The sequence below is a fragment of the Drosophila novamexicana genome, unplaced genomic scaffold (assembly GCF_003285875.2).
Source record: "Drosophila novamexicana strain 15010-1031.04,08,12 unplaced genomic scaffold, DnovRS2.1 tig00000008-arrow-pilon, whole genome shotgun sequence".
NCBI classification, from domain to species: Eukaryota; Metazoa; Arthropoda; class Insecta; order Diptera; family Drosophilidae; genus Drosophila; species Drosophila novamexicana.
Genome location: NW_020824765.1, coordinates 5649192 through 5665131, shown reverse-complemented (window position 1 = coordinate 5665131; position 15940 = coordinate 5649192). Strand labels below are relative to the sequence as shown.

The window sequence follows — 15940 nt, the reverse complement described above, 5'->3', positions numbered from 1 at the left end:
GTTATTAAATTAAACACTATTTACTAGTCCGTTTCAACGGAATTTATTTTTAAAACATTTACATTTACGCGATTTACTTACAATGAGATATTTGTTTTTGATTTTACAATTTAAATCAAGCGTTGCGCCTGAGTCTGATCGTGGGAATCAGCTTAAGCTTTACAGGACACTATATATTTGTATTGTGGGATGTGTGTGTACGCATATTGAATGTTTGAAATTCATACGCAGTTGCTTAAACTAAAGTAGGTGTGTGTTTGTGTGTTTAAAAGTAGATACATAATATTAACTACTAATACATACAGTACGCATCTGCTTTTTCTTATAAATAATCTCGTACTCGCAGCAAACACGCGTTAAGATCGACTCTCTCCTTTCTACATACAAACTGTAATTTGCTGTTTATTGCTTCGCTTGGTGGTTTTTAAATTAAGCCGAACCAAGATTAGTTTAATTACGTTATTATTTTTTCTTTTCTTTTTTGCATTTTCTTGTTTTTCGAAGAGTAGGTACATTTGAAATGTCAAAAGTGCATTGAACATTATTTCCACCAGCTAGTCTTCCATGGCCAGGCCAAGTAAAAATGCCAAAGTTTTTACATGTCCAGTTCGAAATCAATAATCTAATCTTCTAGTCCGAGGAATTCACGCTCCAAAGCTGCGCCCATCATGTTCCATTCACCATCATCCTCATCCTCCTGATTGTTTTCACTGTTGGAATCGGAGCCCATTTCCAAATCTGAGGGCAATTCTTCGCCTGCAAAAATTGTTAATTCCAATTTAATGTCACATTTAATGTTTCATAAATAGATTATGCTTACCGCGCCTAAACTTAGCACTTGGCATCTCGTCATCGTCTTCGTCCTCCTTTTCCTCGTCATCATTTTCATCGCCCTCGTTGGAGCTCTTATCGAAATCCGCAACGTTGCTGGGAGCGGCCAGCATGACATCTTCAGCGCGTGTAAAGAAATCATGTGCGCGATTTGAGCTCTCGTCCTCGCGCTTGCGCTTCAGTAATTTTTTGTCCATGGGCGGATTTTCTAGTGGAATCATTTATATAAATACGAAATTTGCTTAAATTATTGTCAATGGCTTACCAAAGTTGACAGGACCTTCGTCGCTGGAGGAGTCCGACTCGAAGAACGTCTCGTAGTCTTTGTTCATGGACTCAATGTCCGCATTGGTAAACACCAACAGCGGATTCAGCGTTTCACGGAAGTTGCCACCTTGCTCCTGCTGCATGCTGCTCGATGGCGAAATTTCAGATCTCTCACTGTAGTTGACCACATGCTCGGGACTGTGACAATGCGCTGGCGGCTGGCGGCCCTTGTTGCGCACCTTGCGATCCAGCGGAAATAGACGTTCATCTACATGCTCCCAGCGTTCGGCACAGGCCCACAGCCAATTGGCATTGACCACCTTGATTTTGGACTCCTTTTTGGCCGCATTGACTTTGTAGGTGCCTGCATTGACGGCCACCAGATGTGTTATGTCCTTGTTAATGTTCGACTGCACCTCGGCGCCCAGGCTCTTGGCTATAAAGTAGGCGCGCGATTGCTCCAGCTTCATTTGGGTCGGCACCAAGCCGGAAAAGACTAGATTTTGACCGCGTAGCACTTCGCATCGGATTTTCGGCACAATGATTTTGAGGTCGGGTATTTCTGTTGTCTCATCGTAGATCGCATAGAAGCGCTTGTGTATGTTGCGCAATATAACCTCCAAATAGAGTAAATAGTCATCGGGATCCTCGATTTCGATTTGTTTCAGCCCATCATTGGATATTTTAACATTTGGACAGTGGCTTTGAGATGTTGTGGCCACATCATCATTGGTTTTTGCGGCGTCATCGTCGCCCTCTGCCAGCCGCTTATCATCGCCGCTTGTGGACGAGGCGATGCTTTCGTCATCTTCTTTCTTGGGCACCAATTTCTCAGCATTATTGCTGCCCTTTGAGCTTTCCGCGGGCACGTCATCAATCACAACAATATCATCACTATCGCTTCCATGCTTGCCGCTGCTGTGCGCTTCCTCTTCTGGTAAGCCGGACGAATTCTCGTCTACATTCAAATGTTCGTCGGCAGCCGCTTTGCCATTCAATTTTTCAACGCTATTTACATAGGTTTCTTTAGTTTCAATGGTATTGGCCTCTGCATCTTTTGTCTCGCTATCTAGCTCGAATATATCCACTGACTCCTCATTTCCCTCCTCATCCTTGCTTGTGCTTGAAACTGTATTGTCGCTTTTCTCTTCAGCGTCTTCGGATTTTGCCACACTCGACGCTGGTTTGTCACCGTCCGATTTTTTTTCGGCAATTTTATCAATCTCTGCAAATAACCATGAAATTGTGAGTATAACTTATTCGAAGGGTAAGAAAAGTTGCTTACCCTTAAAATCAACACCCTCGCCATCTAGCTCGTGTTTTGACAAGCCTGGCGGCGCGTTAATGTCGCCAGTGTGTTGGAAGAAATGATAGGGCTTCACTTGTATTAAATTAGACGCCATATTCCAAACATCCTCACGATCATCTATAATGCACACCATTGAGTCGCCATTGGGAAAAAGCGCTCTATAAAAAAAGGCAAACACATTAGGAAAACATAAAGGTAAGTCAACTAAAACTACAACAACTGTGCAATGAATTACTTTAGATTATCCGTCTTGCTGGTGGCATTGAAACACTCATCGCGCGACAAAATCCGATGGGAAAAAAACTTGCCATCCGGATCAAGCAGTTGGGCAATCATGTGTGCATAGTTGCGTGCACCAAAGGTGCAAATATGCAGTTCATACAGCTGTGACATGTGCTCCAAGAACTCAGCGGTGCCCGGGCGCAGACGCGTGTGATACCAGGGTGACTGTGGGCCATATAATTGGAAGTGGTAGATGCCCTTGATGTTGTCCGGCACCGTATCGTTGGTAGTGTGTATAACCGTCTGATCGAGATCCACCAACAGCACCAGCTTGCGATCGGCGAGCAGGCGGCGTGTGTCATCGTGTCCAAGCTTTTGGGCCAGTTTCTGTGTAACTTTCAAATCGGGCATTGTGTGCACCATGGGCACCGATGCCTCCGATGTTTGTCCCTATTGTAATTTTAATTGTCAATAAGATTCATAAATTAATAAGAAATTCTTTTCTTCAAGCAAGTTTTCAATGGTACTCTTACATTATCGTTCTGCCTTAAGTCTGCGCCGCAGTCTGCGCACATGTCCTTGATAACGGTTGTGTGTATGCATTCGGATAACTCCAAAAGCGCATCTCTGAGCGGGAGAAAAAAGAGAACATTTTATGTATACGCTCATGTGTTGCTGTGCTGTGCGGTGTGTGGTGCAATAACTGCATTCCACCCACTGCCGCCCGCTCCATTCGTTGCGACTTGGATTCACATATAAAAAACAAAAGAAGAAGCAGATGAAGAGGAAAAACTCACCCTTTTATCACTATTTCGCCTTCTTTGCGTAGCCGCTTTCTAACCACTCCAGCTTGATTTGACTTGTATTTTAGAAAAGTGGCATCGCCCTCTTTGATTGGTTTCCCATCATCGCCGAGCTGTTGGTACAGGAACAGGATTTGTGCCGCTGAAACGTTTTGCCCTTCGCGTACGCGCCATTTATTGATTCGTATGCGTGTCTCAGTCGCTCCAAGCGCTGCATTTACAATGATACGATTGGCGCCTCCAACGCCGCCGCCACCATCGTCCACATCCTTTCTTGGCTTCGACGCAATCTGGATGGCATGCGTCTTGTCCTCTACGCTGGTCTTTTGCATACTTTATTTACAATTCGTGTATATATACAGATTTTAGTTTTGTTTAAATCTGTGGCTTGTTATGTTTTCAATTTGTGTGAATTGCCACAGCTCAAATTTGCCATTCTCCATCCAGGCGGACAGCTGTTTTTTGCTCATTGCAGTTATCGATATATCGCAGCTTATCGATAAGTACGTTGACGTTCCGGTTGATGCTGGCACGTTTTGTTTGTTTGGGTTTGTTTATACGTTTAATAGTTGTATAAAATGAGCGCGGAAATTGACCGTGAAGACTTAAAACGCAGCGCAACTGGAGATACTGCGGAATTAGAGAAAGACGCTACGCAGGAAACAGAAGCAGAGGGAGAAGATGACGGCTGGATTGGACCGCTGCCATCGGAACAAAGCGCGGCAGTGCCGGCAAAGAAAAAGAAAGGTAAACAAGCAAAATCAAATGTATATTATAGCCCCAAGTATCTGAATTGTGTACTGTACTCCTACAGTTTTGCCTTATGAACACATCTACTTGGAGAATCTGCCCAATGCCGAGAGCTATGAGCGCAGCTACATGCATCGCGACGTTATCACGCACCTGGTGAGCACCAAAACTGAATTCGTTGTCACAGCCAGCATAGATGGGCACATCAAGTTTTGGAAGAAAATGGATCTGGGCATTGACTTTGTTAAGCATTTTCGTAGTCATTTGGTGCCCGTTAAAACGCTGACAACAAATAGCAGTGGAACATTACTCTGCTCGGCGGCGACCGATCAAACAGCAAAGGTTTTCGATGTGGTAAACTTTGACATGATCAATATTATACGTTTGGGCTATACGCCGCTTTGTAGCGAGTGGATAAGCTCGCCTGGAGACGCAGTTCAGGGCCTGGCCATGTAATTAGATGCTTAGAACAGTTATACATGCATTTCTTTAATATATATTTACACACACCACAGCACCGACTCGGAGAGTAACAGCATACACATCTATGATGGACAGAGCGGTGGCGATGTCCTGCACACTCTGGACAAATTACATTCAGCGCCGGTCGTTGCTATGTGCTTTAATTTGGCCATGGAAACGGTCATCTCGGTTGATCGCAACGGTATATTGGAGTACTGGCAAAATTCCAGGCATGACTACAAATTCCCACAGCGATTGGTTAGTTTTAGCTCTAAATTGGACACAAGTAAGTAGCTTAGCATACAGTCTATAAACGTAAACTTTAATTTATTAAATCCCTTTATAGGCCTCTTTGAGTTTGCCAAGAATAAAACTCAAGTAACGGGTCTAGCAGCAACGCCGGATGGCAAACGTTTTGCTGCCATTTCAACGGATCGCAAAGTGCGTGTATTTCAGTTTAATACGGGCAAACTGTTGCGTGTATTTGACGAGGCGCTCTCCACGTACACACAAATGCAGCAGACGCCACATGCGCTGCCCAACATGGAGTTTGGCAGAAGGTTAGTTCTCCTTATTTTTAACTACTTCAACTAAAGTCTGTTTTTCACTCTTGCAGAATGGCAGCTGAGCGTGATTTGGAAAAGACCGCGCAAAATACAACTCTAAATATACTCTTCGATAGCACTGGACATTTCCTGCTGTATCCCACGATGCTGGGCATCAAAGTTATCAATGTGGCCACAAATCGCTGTGTCACAATTTTGGGTAAAACAGATAACATTCGACCATTGCAAGTGGCGCTGTTCCAAGGTAGAATCAAGCGACAGAAGGCTGCCATAACGCTCGAGCAGGAGGCTAGCGAGAATCCAGCACTGCAGAACTTGCTCAATGATCCGACAGCTTTTTGCACAGCATACAAGTAGGTACGCAAACGAGGAGAAGATATATCAAAATAATGAAATATATATTTCGTTTACAGAAAGAATCGATTTTATTTATATAGCAGGCGTCTGCCCTCGGATCTGCAAGATGTTGATCGTGACATATTTAATGAGAAGCCATCAAAGGAGGACATCATTGCCGTGCCCGAGGCTCAAGGTAATTGCTAAAAGTGACCTAATATTAATACTAACAATTACTAACAACTGTGTACTGTCTCTTACACGCTAACACTATTTAGACGAAGGTGTTTATATGTATTTTATGGGCTCATAACTATAAACTTTATGACTTTTCTGAATGCTTTTTAGTTATACAACGCATCTATGAAAATGTGGTATTGCACACCACCAAAGGTGATATACATATGAAACTGTTCTTTAAGGAGGTACCAAAAACGGTGGAAAACTTTTGTGTTCATGCGAAAAATGGGTATGGAATAAATTTTCTTTCCTTATCGAAAACTCTATACAAACTTAAACTTTCTTCCTTAGTTACTACAATGGACATATATTTCATCGTGTGATCAAGGGCTTTATGGTGCAGACTGGGGATCCCACAGGCACGGGTACCGGTGGCAAGTCCATCTGGGGGCATGATTTTAAAGATGAATTCGTGCCGAGCTTGAAACATGATCGTCCGTATACTGTAAGCATGGCAAATGCTGGTCCCAATACAAATGGCAGCCAATTCTTTATAACAGTCCTGCCTACGGTACGAGATGTTTTACATTTGTAATTTATTCATATTTCAAGTTTTTGGTTTATTTTATTTCAAGCCTTGGCTGGACAACAAGCATACGGTGTTCGGCCGTGTTTATCGTGGCATGGAAGTCGTGCTCAACATATGCAATGCTAAGGCAAATCCCAAAACCGATAAGCCCTACGATGATATTAAAATAATTTCAATACATTTAAGTAATTAAGCAGTAATTAGCAATAAATAAATGGTTTTATCAATTGTAGTAATTGTTTAAAATATACCACGCCACCTGTTGGCAAATAGAACTACTATTAAAAGAATACTTGGTATTTCAGCGTTGCTTATAGCAGGGTCACACTGAACAGCTGTTTATGCAGTTTCACCGTATTTTCCCCCGTATATACTCGTTGAACGAGCTGAACCCTAACAAATTGTTAATTAACATTTCAAATAGTGATTTATTATTACTAGTATATAGCTTGATATTATATTACAAATATAAAGCCACGTGCATAGTCAAATTAAGGTAAATATATGCACAAATACCCGCAATCTGTTTCGTTCGTTGCGTATGCGGGCGTGAATCGCTAAATTTTTGTTTGGCAAAAAAACAAAGAAAAAAGTTCGAATAGTGCAGCTTATCAGAAATCTAAATACAATCTGTGCGCTCTAAAATCTAGCTAATTGGTGCGTTAAATTGTGTCAAGTCAAGCTGCATATGTGCAAAGTCAATTATGTATACACAAACATGTGTGTGTGTGTGTGTGTGTGTGCGTATTCGTATGTTTTTATGTATTAAAGCTTTTGCTTATCAGCATAAACAATAGCGGAACCACACGTCGAGGAAACTCTTTATTGCGATTATATTAGTCATACAGAAAGCCGATTGAATACACGAATACAAATAAATATTGGTTATTTGGTTATTCGGGATTCTTATCAATGGGGCAGTTGGTTATTCGAGCGCACTTGTTAGCTGATTAAAAGTAACCAATAGCTTGATATAAACAACAATTGTTAATTATAATGAATTACAGTTGGATTTGCAGTGTTTCGCTAAAATGAGCTAAGACCTTTAAAGCCAGCCACAGCCACAGCCATGTCCCAAAATGATTCGGATGATGTACGCAGCACAGCTCAGCTTCTGCTCACAAATGCTCGGCATGGCGGCAATCCCTACCACATGCCGTACGATATGTGTAAGTAGTATGAATGCACCCCCATATCATATCCATAATAATAATTAATCCATTGTTTATAGCGCGACCGCATTCCATAAATTTGTTTACGGAGGAGTTCCTGGGCGGCTATATGCAGGATGGGCGCATGTCCGTGGTGCGACGTTTCTTCTGCCTGTTTGTCACCTTCGATTTGGTGTTCGTTTCGCTGCTTTGGCTGATTTGCATAGTTGTATGTATACAGCCGTTGTCCGCAACAAGAGAGTGCTAATTTTTTCTATTTTCCTGCGCAGATTGGTGGCGACAATATATTCCAGGCGTTTCAGAAGCAAGTCATGCAATATACCATATACACATCGCTTTTTGATGTAGTTGCCACGGCGCTTTGCCGCTTCATAGTGTTAATCTTTTTTTATGCATTGCTGTATATAAATCATTGGTCCATTATAGCGGTAAGCGACTGTCGTTTGATGCTTGACTATCTTTAATTTGTAAATTGCAACTTGCAGCTTTCCACAAGCGCCTCATGTTTGTTTCTCATCACCAAAGTGTTTTTCTACGATGTAAGTTTATCCATTATAGATCCGCATTTAGCTTTAATATAAGAATATTTCCTTATTTCCAGTGGGTGCACTCCAAACAGCAAGTATTCGAGGTGATACTCATTATAACATCATTCATTCTGGCCTGGGGTGAGGCTTGGTTTCTGGACTGCCGTGTGATACCTCAGGAGCGGCATGCCCGTCGTTATTTTGCAGGTAAATCTTGTGATCACTTCGATATTTGTATTTATTTATTCCATAACATCTTCCGTTGCTTAGCGGCGAGCACAAATGAGCGCACAACGTTAACGCAGCCAACGATCTTGACTGAACACGAGCGCCCACCGCAAAGCGTCACCGATTTCTATTCACCCTTGGACACGGCACATCATTCTGACGAAGAGGAGGAAGAGGTCAGCTAAGTATTTATGCATGCGCATACTCAGAATAAACTTTGAATTAAACAATTGTACTGTGCATCATCTATAAAAGATGCTGACATCTAGTTGTTAGGCAACAAAAGCACTCTCACAATGTTGTTGGTAGTTATTTGTACCTATTGCCATTTATTCATATGTATATTTACCTTTTGCACATTGCACAGGATGAGGAGTACAATCAAATGGGCTTGGACTGCCTGCGCAAGGCATATGAACTTATTGAGTCAACGGATTGGAAAGTGGAAAAGGTTACGCCTAAGGGCGACACAATACACAGCACACAGCGAGATAAAATTGGCAAGATTTATAAATTAACGGTGCGTAGTCGTAATTATTAAGTTCGATTTCTAATTGATTTACTTTTTTAATTCAGGCGCGCCTTAAGTATCCCGCCAAAGCGCTTATGGAGGAGCTGTTCTACCGCATTGAAGATGTTCCCAAATGGAATCCAACGCTTTTAGAGTCCAAGATAGTTCGGGTAAGTAATCAATAGTTATTAATGTCAATTAGATATTTGTTAAAATAAATAGTTGTCATTTGTAGCAAGGCTATAATGTTATATTGTTAGGCTTTTAAATATATAAAATTTGATTTTATGATACTTTTCTTTTATACACTTGCCGAATTGTGTTAGAAAATCAATTCGTACACCGATATTACCTATCAAGTTTCCGTTGGCGGCGGCGGTGGCATGGTAAAGAGTCGCGATTTTGTCAACTTGCGTTCGTGTCGTTTAATTTACAATGGCAAAATCTGTGATGATGACGAGGCGGCTAAGCTTAGCAGCGAGGACGAGGACGATAACTCTCTCAACCGATCTTGTGAAGGCAGTGTAACTACCTTATCGGACAATGAATCGCAGACACCACAAACCGGCAGTGTTGGTAGCTATCGCAACAAGTATTTCGGCCAGAGCTCGTTGCCGCCAGCGGAGGGCACCGCGGCTGCGACGGCCCCACCGACACCCTACGACACATTGAGCAAGAGTTTGGGCGCTAAGAGCTTAGGCGCTGCCTTAACGTTTAATGTCGAGCCACCGCCTCTGGATGACGCATTCGAGGATGCCAAAGATCAGCTGGACGATACGCCGCCTATAATGAAGAGCGTATTAACGCCAACAGATACTGTGGTGGGCAAAACCAACGAGAAGGTGTGGATGAGCGCGGCAATTAGTGTGGAATATCCAGCCGTGCCGGCCATAGCGAAGTATACGAGGTAAGAGGAATGACTCTTTATAGATAATTGATGACTATAATAATGTGGATTTGATATATGAGCAGAGGCGAGAATATAGTGTCGGGCTTTGCGTTTCGAGAAATCATTGGCAAATCGGATGGCTGCATATTGGAATGGGTGCTGTGCCTGGATCTGAAGGGCTATATACCACGCTATGTGCTAGATGCAGTGAGTGTATATTTATATTATATTATTATATTTATATTGATCAATATATATATTTTCATATATTTTTTTTTTGCCAGGCACTCACCTCATCCATGGTGGACTATATGAAATACCTGCGCAAGCATATAAATGAGTTACGACAGCGTCGACGGCGTTGATCCTGCAGTTCTCTTGTACATAGACTTACACGATAGATCGCTAACATAAAGCTTCTGCAGCATATTTAAATTGTATTTCATAAACAAAAAACTTCGCGTAATTATATTTTAATTGTATCTCAAGCGCGTGTTAGTTAACTTTAGAAGACAAAAGAAACAACAGAGTCAAGTGCATTGCTCGTAAGTTTATTGAGTATGTATTGTATATGCTATATAGGTATTGTAAGTTTATGTATATGGACGACTTAACTAATACATTTTATATATGCTTTTTTTTGTAATTGTATTTAGTCGCTGTTGGTGAGTCGGCAGCTACAACATCTAGTTTTGGTTTGCTTTAGAATGCGTACGTTTAAGATCAGTCTCAGGGCTTGCTCCTATTTGCTGTCGTTCTGGGGAAACCAGCCTTGACACGCCTCCACGGCCACCTCGCAAACAGCGCCCATTGCCTTGGCATTGTCATAGTCTAAGCAGATTTTTTATCCACGGTTATTATCCATTATTTTGTTTATCATCTAAGTGAACTTACCCAAAGCATTGCGCTTGCCAAAGATGCTGCCATTGAACGGTGGCTTCCTGTAGGCTGCCTCGCTGCTGTGTAGCAGAATGGCTGCCACAATAATGGTGACCAGCAGCAAAGTTAGTGTACATCTGAGTGCGGCCATTGTGAAGTCTTTTTGCGGCGTGGTGTGGCTGGCAACTGTTTGCTGGCGGAGCGTCGAAGTTGAAGTGTGATTTCTGGATGCCAGGACTGTCGCTTTTATAGGCTGCAACTACCCTTTGAGTCCTGCCTGGCCGGCTAATTGGGTTATGCTCGTGTTAATTGAAAAGCAAAATGACTTGAGGGAATTGGTTTTTTTTTCTTTGGCGTGTCCTAACATAAAATTTAATTGTCTTACTACATTTAATTAAGTACAAGCGATTCAAATAAGCACTAGTTCCGAAATTAAAAGAAATTAAATTGATCAGCTTTGAGACCGAACTAAAATACTGCCTTGCTACCCGCATTCCAATCGAGCACCTTGCTGAACTCCTTCTCGCCAAAGCCAATGGCCACCGCCTGCTCCACGCAGCTGTTCTGTCGCTTCAGATTGTCAATCATAAAGAGCTGCTTCTTGTAGGCATTCAGGAGGTCCGCACGCTGGCGTTTTAGGGCTTTGATGCGACCATCTCGCAGCCTGATCTCCTTGCGATTGTATTCGAGATCGTCGCGCTGCTGGTTAGCCTGCTGGCCGAGCATCTGGCGACTGGATTCGGCATCTTCGCTGGCGCGCATCAGGCGGTTCTCCAGATTGGCATTGGTTTGCTTCAGCATTTTTGTGTCGCGCCGCAGCAGCTCCAACTCGTGCTGTTGGTTGTTGTACTCCACCTGGCGCTCCTTTTGCCGGCGGTTGGCCTCCTCAGACTGCAGTTCGAGACGATGCAGCTGCTCGGCAAGCTTGGCGTTTGAATTCAATGCCTGATCCCGTTGACTTTCCGCCTTGCGCAGTGCGTCGAGTGCCTGTTCCAAGCGCTCTTTCAGATCGGCCATATCCTGCGTCAGCTGTCCGTGATCCTCCTCCAAAATGGTAACCTTGGCCTTTAGAAACCTTTCAAAATAGCACACATTAGACTTTGAATGGGGCTTAATTGTCGATACGCACCTGATAAAGTTGTCCTGCGTTAGCTGCTTCTTCGATTGTCCATTAACGACCGTTGTGCTCTCGCGTTGTGACTGCTGCACTACCTCTAGCTCCACCATCGGCTGTTGCTGCGCGTCCAGGCCATCGCCGTGCCGCAGCAGCAGATCCAACGATGGACTTTGCTTGAAATTCGGATTGCGATACTTAACGTACGTGGCCGTCTTATGACTTGCCCTACGCGTAAAGGTACTATCGATTCGTCCAGTCGGCTGCTGTGCTCCGTTGTTGTTGTTGTTGTTGTTGGTTGTTGGGGCTTGTTTGGTCTGCGCCTTGCCCAACCGCCAGTCAGGCATCTTGGACTTGTTCAATTGTGACATTAGGGTCGTCGTTGGCTTGCACCGTGGTGTTGTCACCTGCGTTGATGGCGGTGTCAATGTTGTTGGTGTGGTTGCAGCACTTTTATTGGGCGATCTGAGCGCCCTGGGTAGTCCTTTGTGGCCACGCCTGCCCGTTGTCCTGGCGCTGCCGCCATCCACATTCAGTTTCTTCTTCAGCAACGTGCTGGGACCCTTCTGCTTGAGATATGTGCTGTAGCGGGACTGGGTTACCGCATGGCTGCCATCTTCTGCGGGATTCAATGCCAACAGATTTAGCTCCTGATTTATATTGAAGAGTTCCTTTTCGCGCGACAAGATCTCGGCCATAATGCCGTTAAATGTATTTTGAATTGTCTCCTTCTTGGACACTTGCCTCGAATGAGCTAATCTACTTTGATCTGATGATGAACCCTTTTTCAACAAGAAATTTTTACAAATATTTATTTAATTGGCAAGCTGCCTCCTCCGTTCGGAGCTTTGCCTTTATTTGAGCCAAAACCCAGACCCTGCTTTGATTTTGACACCTGGCCGACAAGTACATAAACAATTGTTGGACTGTAACCAAGGGCTACCTGCACCGTTGGACATGTCCGTGGCAGCACCTCAGGCGGGGGTTGTTTTTGTTATTCTTTTTTCGTTTTCTATTGTTGCTATTGTTATTACCCCACTCCCTCTTCTCTCCGGACGTGTCTTAAGGCCAACGACTTGTGAATTTATGTACCTGTCAGCTTGGCATTATGAACTTGGCTCAGTCCGTGGGCGTTCCTGCTTGGAAGTATTGCCAAAAAAATATTCACGCACGGCGTGGGTTTATCGTATTTCTAGGCAAATGCTGATGCTCTATAGAATTTTGTGATGTAATTGCAATTGATCGACTGTTGCCAACAGAGCTGATGGATGGTTGGAACCCACCTAAATGTCCATTCCAGCGCTGAGTCAGCTTACAAAATTCAGAAACAAATCACATTATTTGTTTTCTTGCGATTATCAAGCTAAAGCTGACACAATTTTGATTCTGGATTCGAATATATTTTTCTGGATAGAAACTGTGTCCAAACTATATTTTTGTTAAAACTATCTTGTACTTAGCAGACATTTTCTGGATTTATCAATTTAAAAAGATACGAATTTAACAATTTTGAATTTTAATCAATTTTATTTTCGATAGTGAGGTACCATTTTGTTCATGATTTATTCCATTGGTTTTATCTGCATGTAAATTTTATAGAATACCCTGTAAAATTGTTTCCAATTTTTAAGCACATTCAAATAACATGCTAATGCTCTGGTTATTTCATAAACATCATAAACATAGAAGTTATTTATTACACACATTCTTTTAAATCTAGAGCTCTCCAGGCACGTCTGAAGATCGAAACATTCCTGCACGTCTGTCGACGAACTTCTGACATTGAGCATTGAACAAGAGAAGCACGCATGATAATCATAAATATTGGTATAACTAAAAATATAAATAGAAACGTTCAAGTTAATGGGAAACGTCAACAATTGGCCGCATCTGAGGCGGCCCCGACCAAGGCTAACAGCAGCAGCAGCAGCAGCTGGAAACGAGGAAAAGGTTCTGCTGGCCACTACCTGCGTGGTAGGAAAATGTAAATGCAAGTTCAAGATTTATGTAGCTTCAACAGAATACGGACCGTAGTTAGCGTATTGCCAGCTATGACTATATGCATGAATATATACATATGTATGGGAGTATTTGCCGTATATGCCGTCATCAAGGCATTCTGGTGACAGCCCACACATTGATTCTGTTTGCGGAGCTCTCGACTTGCTGCCAAGACGCAGCTCAACTTGGCGACTCTCCGAGCGCATTCGGAAAGCTCGTAAAGTCGGCTTAGTTAGCTGCGTTAGCCAAGCATGACGTGATTCGGGTCTGCAGGGATACATGGGCTGGAATCTCTAATTACGCGCCAGGCGTGCGCTCATTAGAAAGAGTAACAATCTCAGGTGAGAACTAGAAATGACACCTAGCAGCGGCAGGCCGACTATTAAATACACTTTTGTGGATATAGCAGTTGGATTTAAATGTGCTTTTGCTTTATACAAAAGACAAGATTCCTTTTCAGAAATAGTTGGGATTTCTTTATTAAAAGCTGTACAATTGTACATTGTAAGATTTCTTTGCAACGATATATCAAAGTAAGCTTAAAACGGAGAGGCTGATCTGTCTAGACCCAGAGATATGAAACTTTTACTACTGAACGAGAACTTATATGTATACTTTATTGCCACGGATGTGTCCATATCGATGTTTAGCACACTTCGTGACAATATTAGAATACCCTTTTTCTAGGGCATAAAAAGAGCGTCAGCCGAGCGTGGCACAGGGCCCAAGTGCAACCAGTGTGTGGGCCACTTGTTGTTATTATTGTTGTAGTAGTTGTTGTTGCTGAAAAACTGCCAACACCAGGCAGCAACACACACCACACACACACAACAAGTGACAAGAAGAGCGCGGCGCCAATAAGAGCGCGGCTTGGCTTGCCAATTACTCCGACAGCGACTCCGAAAACTTGGCCAGACCGGTTGCTGCCTAGGTCCCGTTGTTGTTGTTGTCGGTGTTGACTTTAGAGCCGTCTTGACTTTAGAGCCAAGCGTCTGTTTAGTTCAGTCTTGGCCAGGTCGGTGTGCGAGACACATCCATAGCAAATAAGAAGCGCGGTTCGTACGTCGCGCGCTCGCTCTCCCGCGGTTTGCCTTTGATTCAATATTCCGAGCCGTGGAATCGCAGATGAAAAACGAGCATGTACGTGTTAAGCTAGAGTTAGAGTGTGAATCGGTTTAATCTTGAGGCATGAAATGGTTCTAAATTGGGCTGGCTCTTTTACCGCGAACGTGCAAACGCATTTGTGACGCTGCCAAAGTCAAAGAATTGTTCGGTTGAATTTTTGTCGTTTGATTTTGTTGCTGCCCTTGGCGGGCGATCAACTTGTTGTTGTTGTTGTTATAAGGCACAACGGGTGGTTTGACTAACAGTTAATTTTGACTTCATCACGACAACAACAGAAAAACGAAATTTGTGTAAATTGACCGCAAGTTTGTTGCCTAAGTCTTTTGTTTTTTTCGCTTGTTGCCAGCACTTGCGAGCGCCAGTTACACCAATTATATACACAACTATATCTTTCGCTCTTTGCCTTTGCTTTTTCGCTCTTCAAGCACGCTCTTCGCTCTTGCAGTCATTTTGTTAGCCAGTCGTAATTGTTGTTTTATTTTCTACAGCCTGCAACCATATGTAAATCGAGTGTGCGCCAAACCAAGAGGAAGTTAGCCAAATTAAATGAATGCAAAGAAAACCTAACAAATTATGCGCCTGTGAAAGAAACAAATTATGCGCCACACAAAGCATGATAAATTGTAAAAATTGTACAAATAATACCAACACAAAAATATATTTCCACATATTTTGGCAAACAAAAAGTTGATCACAAATAAATAAACACGTGTAAAACAAAGGCCACATAACTAATTGGATTACGCAAAGCAACTAAAACGGGACGAACGTTGTTATAAGGTGAGTTTGGCGTTTTTTTCGGTTTATATCTTTTTGGCATAAATGAACCGCTAGAGTTTAATTATGCACATATTGTCCAGCTCGAAGCAGATCGCAACGTATTCAATATGGCGCAGGGTGTTTTTTTTTTCGCTTTAATATTTCTTTTTGATGTTTTGCCGTTTGCAAAATTGCAAGCTAAGCCACAAAAGATGACTTCATAAATCGCCGTCTACTGAGGCGGTCCTCATATTTGAAACCGGTTCGTTCGGGCTCTGACTTAAGGTTCGCTTGCGCACAAATTCGCATGTATATATATATATGAAGAAAATGTTTTGTGCGCAAAATTCAATGTAATGGAGGTATTTTTTTTTGGTCAGCCAGCTTTTAGCTGCGTTTTTCCTGTCGCAACTGTCTTTA

General features: G+C 42.8%; 6 protein-coding genes across 7 annotated transcripts in view; 3 read left to right on the top strand and 3 right to left on the bottom strand.

The window, feature by feature from the left end:
* Positions 1-602: 602 nt before the first annotated feature.
* On the bottom strand, positions 603-3808 carry LOC115760177 (RNA polymerase II subunit A C-terminal domain phosphatase). Its single transcript, XM_030701405.1, has 7 exons — positions 3427-3808; positions 3163-3256; positions 2643-3079; positions 2384-2565; positions 1097-2323; positions 821-1039; positions 603-756 (listed from the first exon to the last, which is right to left on the bottom strand). Exons 1-7 carry the CDS (start codon positions 3762-3764, stop codon positions 623-625), a joined length of 2631 nt encoding a protein of 876 aa, XP_030557265.1. The 5' UTR covers positions 3765-3808; the 3' UTR covers positions 603-622.
* A 151-nt stretch (positions 3809-3959) lies between these two features.
* LOC115757683 (peptidylprolyl isomerase domain and WD repeat-containing protein 1) lies at positions 3960-6542 on the top strand. Of its 2 annotated transcripts, XM_030698024.1 has the most exons (10): positions 3960-4179; positions 4247-4634; positions 4698-4930; positions 4991-5204; positions 5261-5563; positions 5624-5742; positions 5825-5830; positions 5895-6015; positions 6078-6297; positions 6362-6542. In XM_030698024.1, the coding sequence occupies exons 1-10, from the start codon at positions 4011-4013 to the stop codon at positions 6506-6508; spliced, it is 1920 nt and encodes a 639-aa protein (XP_030553884.1). In that variant the 5' UTR covers positions 3960-4010; the 3' UTR covers positions 6509-6542. The 2 variants fall into 2 exon arrangements, with proteins under 2 accessions (XP_030553884.1, XP_030553892.1); XM_030698032.1 differs by lacking the exon at positions 5825-5830 and having other exon boundaries at positions 6362-6508.
* A 156-nt stretch (positions 6543-6698) lies between these two features.
* Positions 6699-10251, top strand: LOC115771103 (steroidogenic acute regulatory protein-like). The gene is made up of 12 exons (XM_030716666.1): positions 6699-6811; positions 7323-7484; positions 7547-7695; positions 7757-7915; positions 7973-8026; positions 8089-8221; positions 8285-8418; positions 8610-8762; positions 8819-8923; positions 9080-9660; positions 9726-9849; positions 9927-10251. The coding sequence occupies exons 2-12, from the start codon at positions 7385-7387 to the stop codon at positions 10005-10007; spliced, it is 1773 nt and encodes a 590-aa protein (XP_030572526.1). The 5' UTR covers positions 6699-6811; positions 7323-7384; the 3' UTR covers positions 10008-10251.
* Positions 10252-10374: 123 nt separating this feature from the next.
* LOC115771122 (neuropeptide SIFamide) lies at positions 10375-10764 on the bottom strand. Its single transcript, XM_030716690.1, has 2 exons — positions 10537-10764; positions 10375-10473 (listed from the first exon to the last, which is right to left on the bottom strand). Exons 1-2 carry the CDS (start codon positions 10670-10672, stop codon positions 10385-10387), a joined length of 225 nt encoding a protein of 74 aa, XP_030572550.1. The 5' UTR covers positions 10673-10764; the 3' UTR covers positions 10375-10384.
* A 120-nt stretch (positions 10765-10884) lies between these two features.
* Positions 10885-12476, bottom strand: LOC115771112 (putative uncharacterized protein DDB_G0271606). Its single transcript, XM_030716679.1, has 2 exons — positions 11651-12476; positions 10885-11596 (listed from the first exon to the last, which is right to left on the bottom strand). The coding sequence occupies exons 1-2, from the start codon at positions 12331-12333 to the stop codon at positions 10990-10992; spliced, it is 1290 nt and encodes a 429-aa protein (XP_030572539.1). The 5' UTR covers positions 12334-12476; the 3' UTR covers positions 10885-10989.
* Positions 12477-14661: 2185 nt separating this feature from the next.
* The window catches only part of LOC115763583, a 41440-nt gene continuing 40161 nt past the window's right edge, over positions 14662-15940 (top strand). Inside the window, exons 1-2 of the mRNA XM_030706325.1 lie at positions 14662-14776; positions 15250-15541. The gene's annotated coding sequence lies outside the window, so the exon portion shown is untranslated. The remainder of the gene's footprint in view (positions 14777-15249; positions 15542-15940) is intronic.

Bases quoted from the DNA above. Each gene is read 5' to 3' on its own strand.
- LOC115771112 (XM_030716679.1), bottom strand. From the start codon at position 12,333: ATGGCCGAGATCTTGTCGCGCGAAAAGGAACTCTTCAATATAAATCAG. The intron at 11,597-11,650 runs GTGCGTATCGAC...CTATTTTGAAAG, and splicing joins ACGCAGGACAACTTTATCAG to GTTTCTAAAGGCCAAGGTTA.
- LOC115757683 (XM_030698024.1), top strand. From the start codon at position 4,011: ATGAGCGCGGAAATTGACCGTGAAGACTTAAAACGCAGCGCAACTGGA. The intron at 4,635-4,697 runs GTAATTAGATGC...CACACACCACAG, and splicing joins GCAGTTCAGGGCCTGGCCAT to CACCGACTCGGAGAGTAACA. The intron at 6,016-6,077 runs GTATGGAATAAA...TTTCTTCCTTAG, and splicing joins TGTGTTCATGCGAAAAATGG to TTACTACAATGGACATATAT.
- LOC115760177 (XM_030701405.1), bottom strand. From the start codon at position 3,764: ATGCAAAAGACCAGCGTAGAGGACAAGACGCATGCCATCCAGATTGCG. The intron at 2,566-2,642 runs GTAATTCATTGC...CTTTTTTTATAG, and splicing joins AGCAAGACGGATAATCTAAA to AGCGCTTTTTCCCAATGGCG. The intron at 1,040-1,096 runs GTAAGCCATTGA...TGATTCCACTAG, and splicing joins CGAAGGTCCTGTCAACTTTG to AAAATCCGCCCATGGACAAA.
- LOC115771103 (XM_030716666.1), top strand. From the start codon at position 7,385: ATGTCCCAAAATGATTCGGATGATGTACGCAGCACAGCTCAGCTTCTG. The intron at 7,696-7,756 runs GTATGTATACAG...TTTCCTGCGCAG, and splicing joins TTTGGCTGATTTGCATAGTT to ATTGGTGGCGACAATATATT. The intron at 7,916-7,972 runs GTAAGCGACTGT...TGCAACTTGCAG, and splicing joins ATCATTGGTCCATTATAGCG to CTTTCCACAAGCGCCTCATG.
- LOC115771122 (XM_030716690.1), bottom strand. From the start codon at position 10,672: ATGGCCGCACTCAGATGTACACTAACTTTGCTGCTGGTCACCATTATT. The intron at 10,474-10,536 runs GTAAGTTCACTT...AAATCTGCTTAG, and splicing joins TGGCAAGCGCAATGCTTTGG to ACTATGACAATGCCAAGGCA.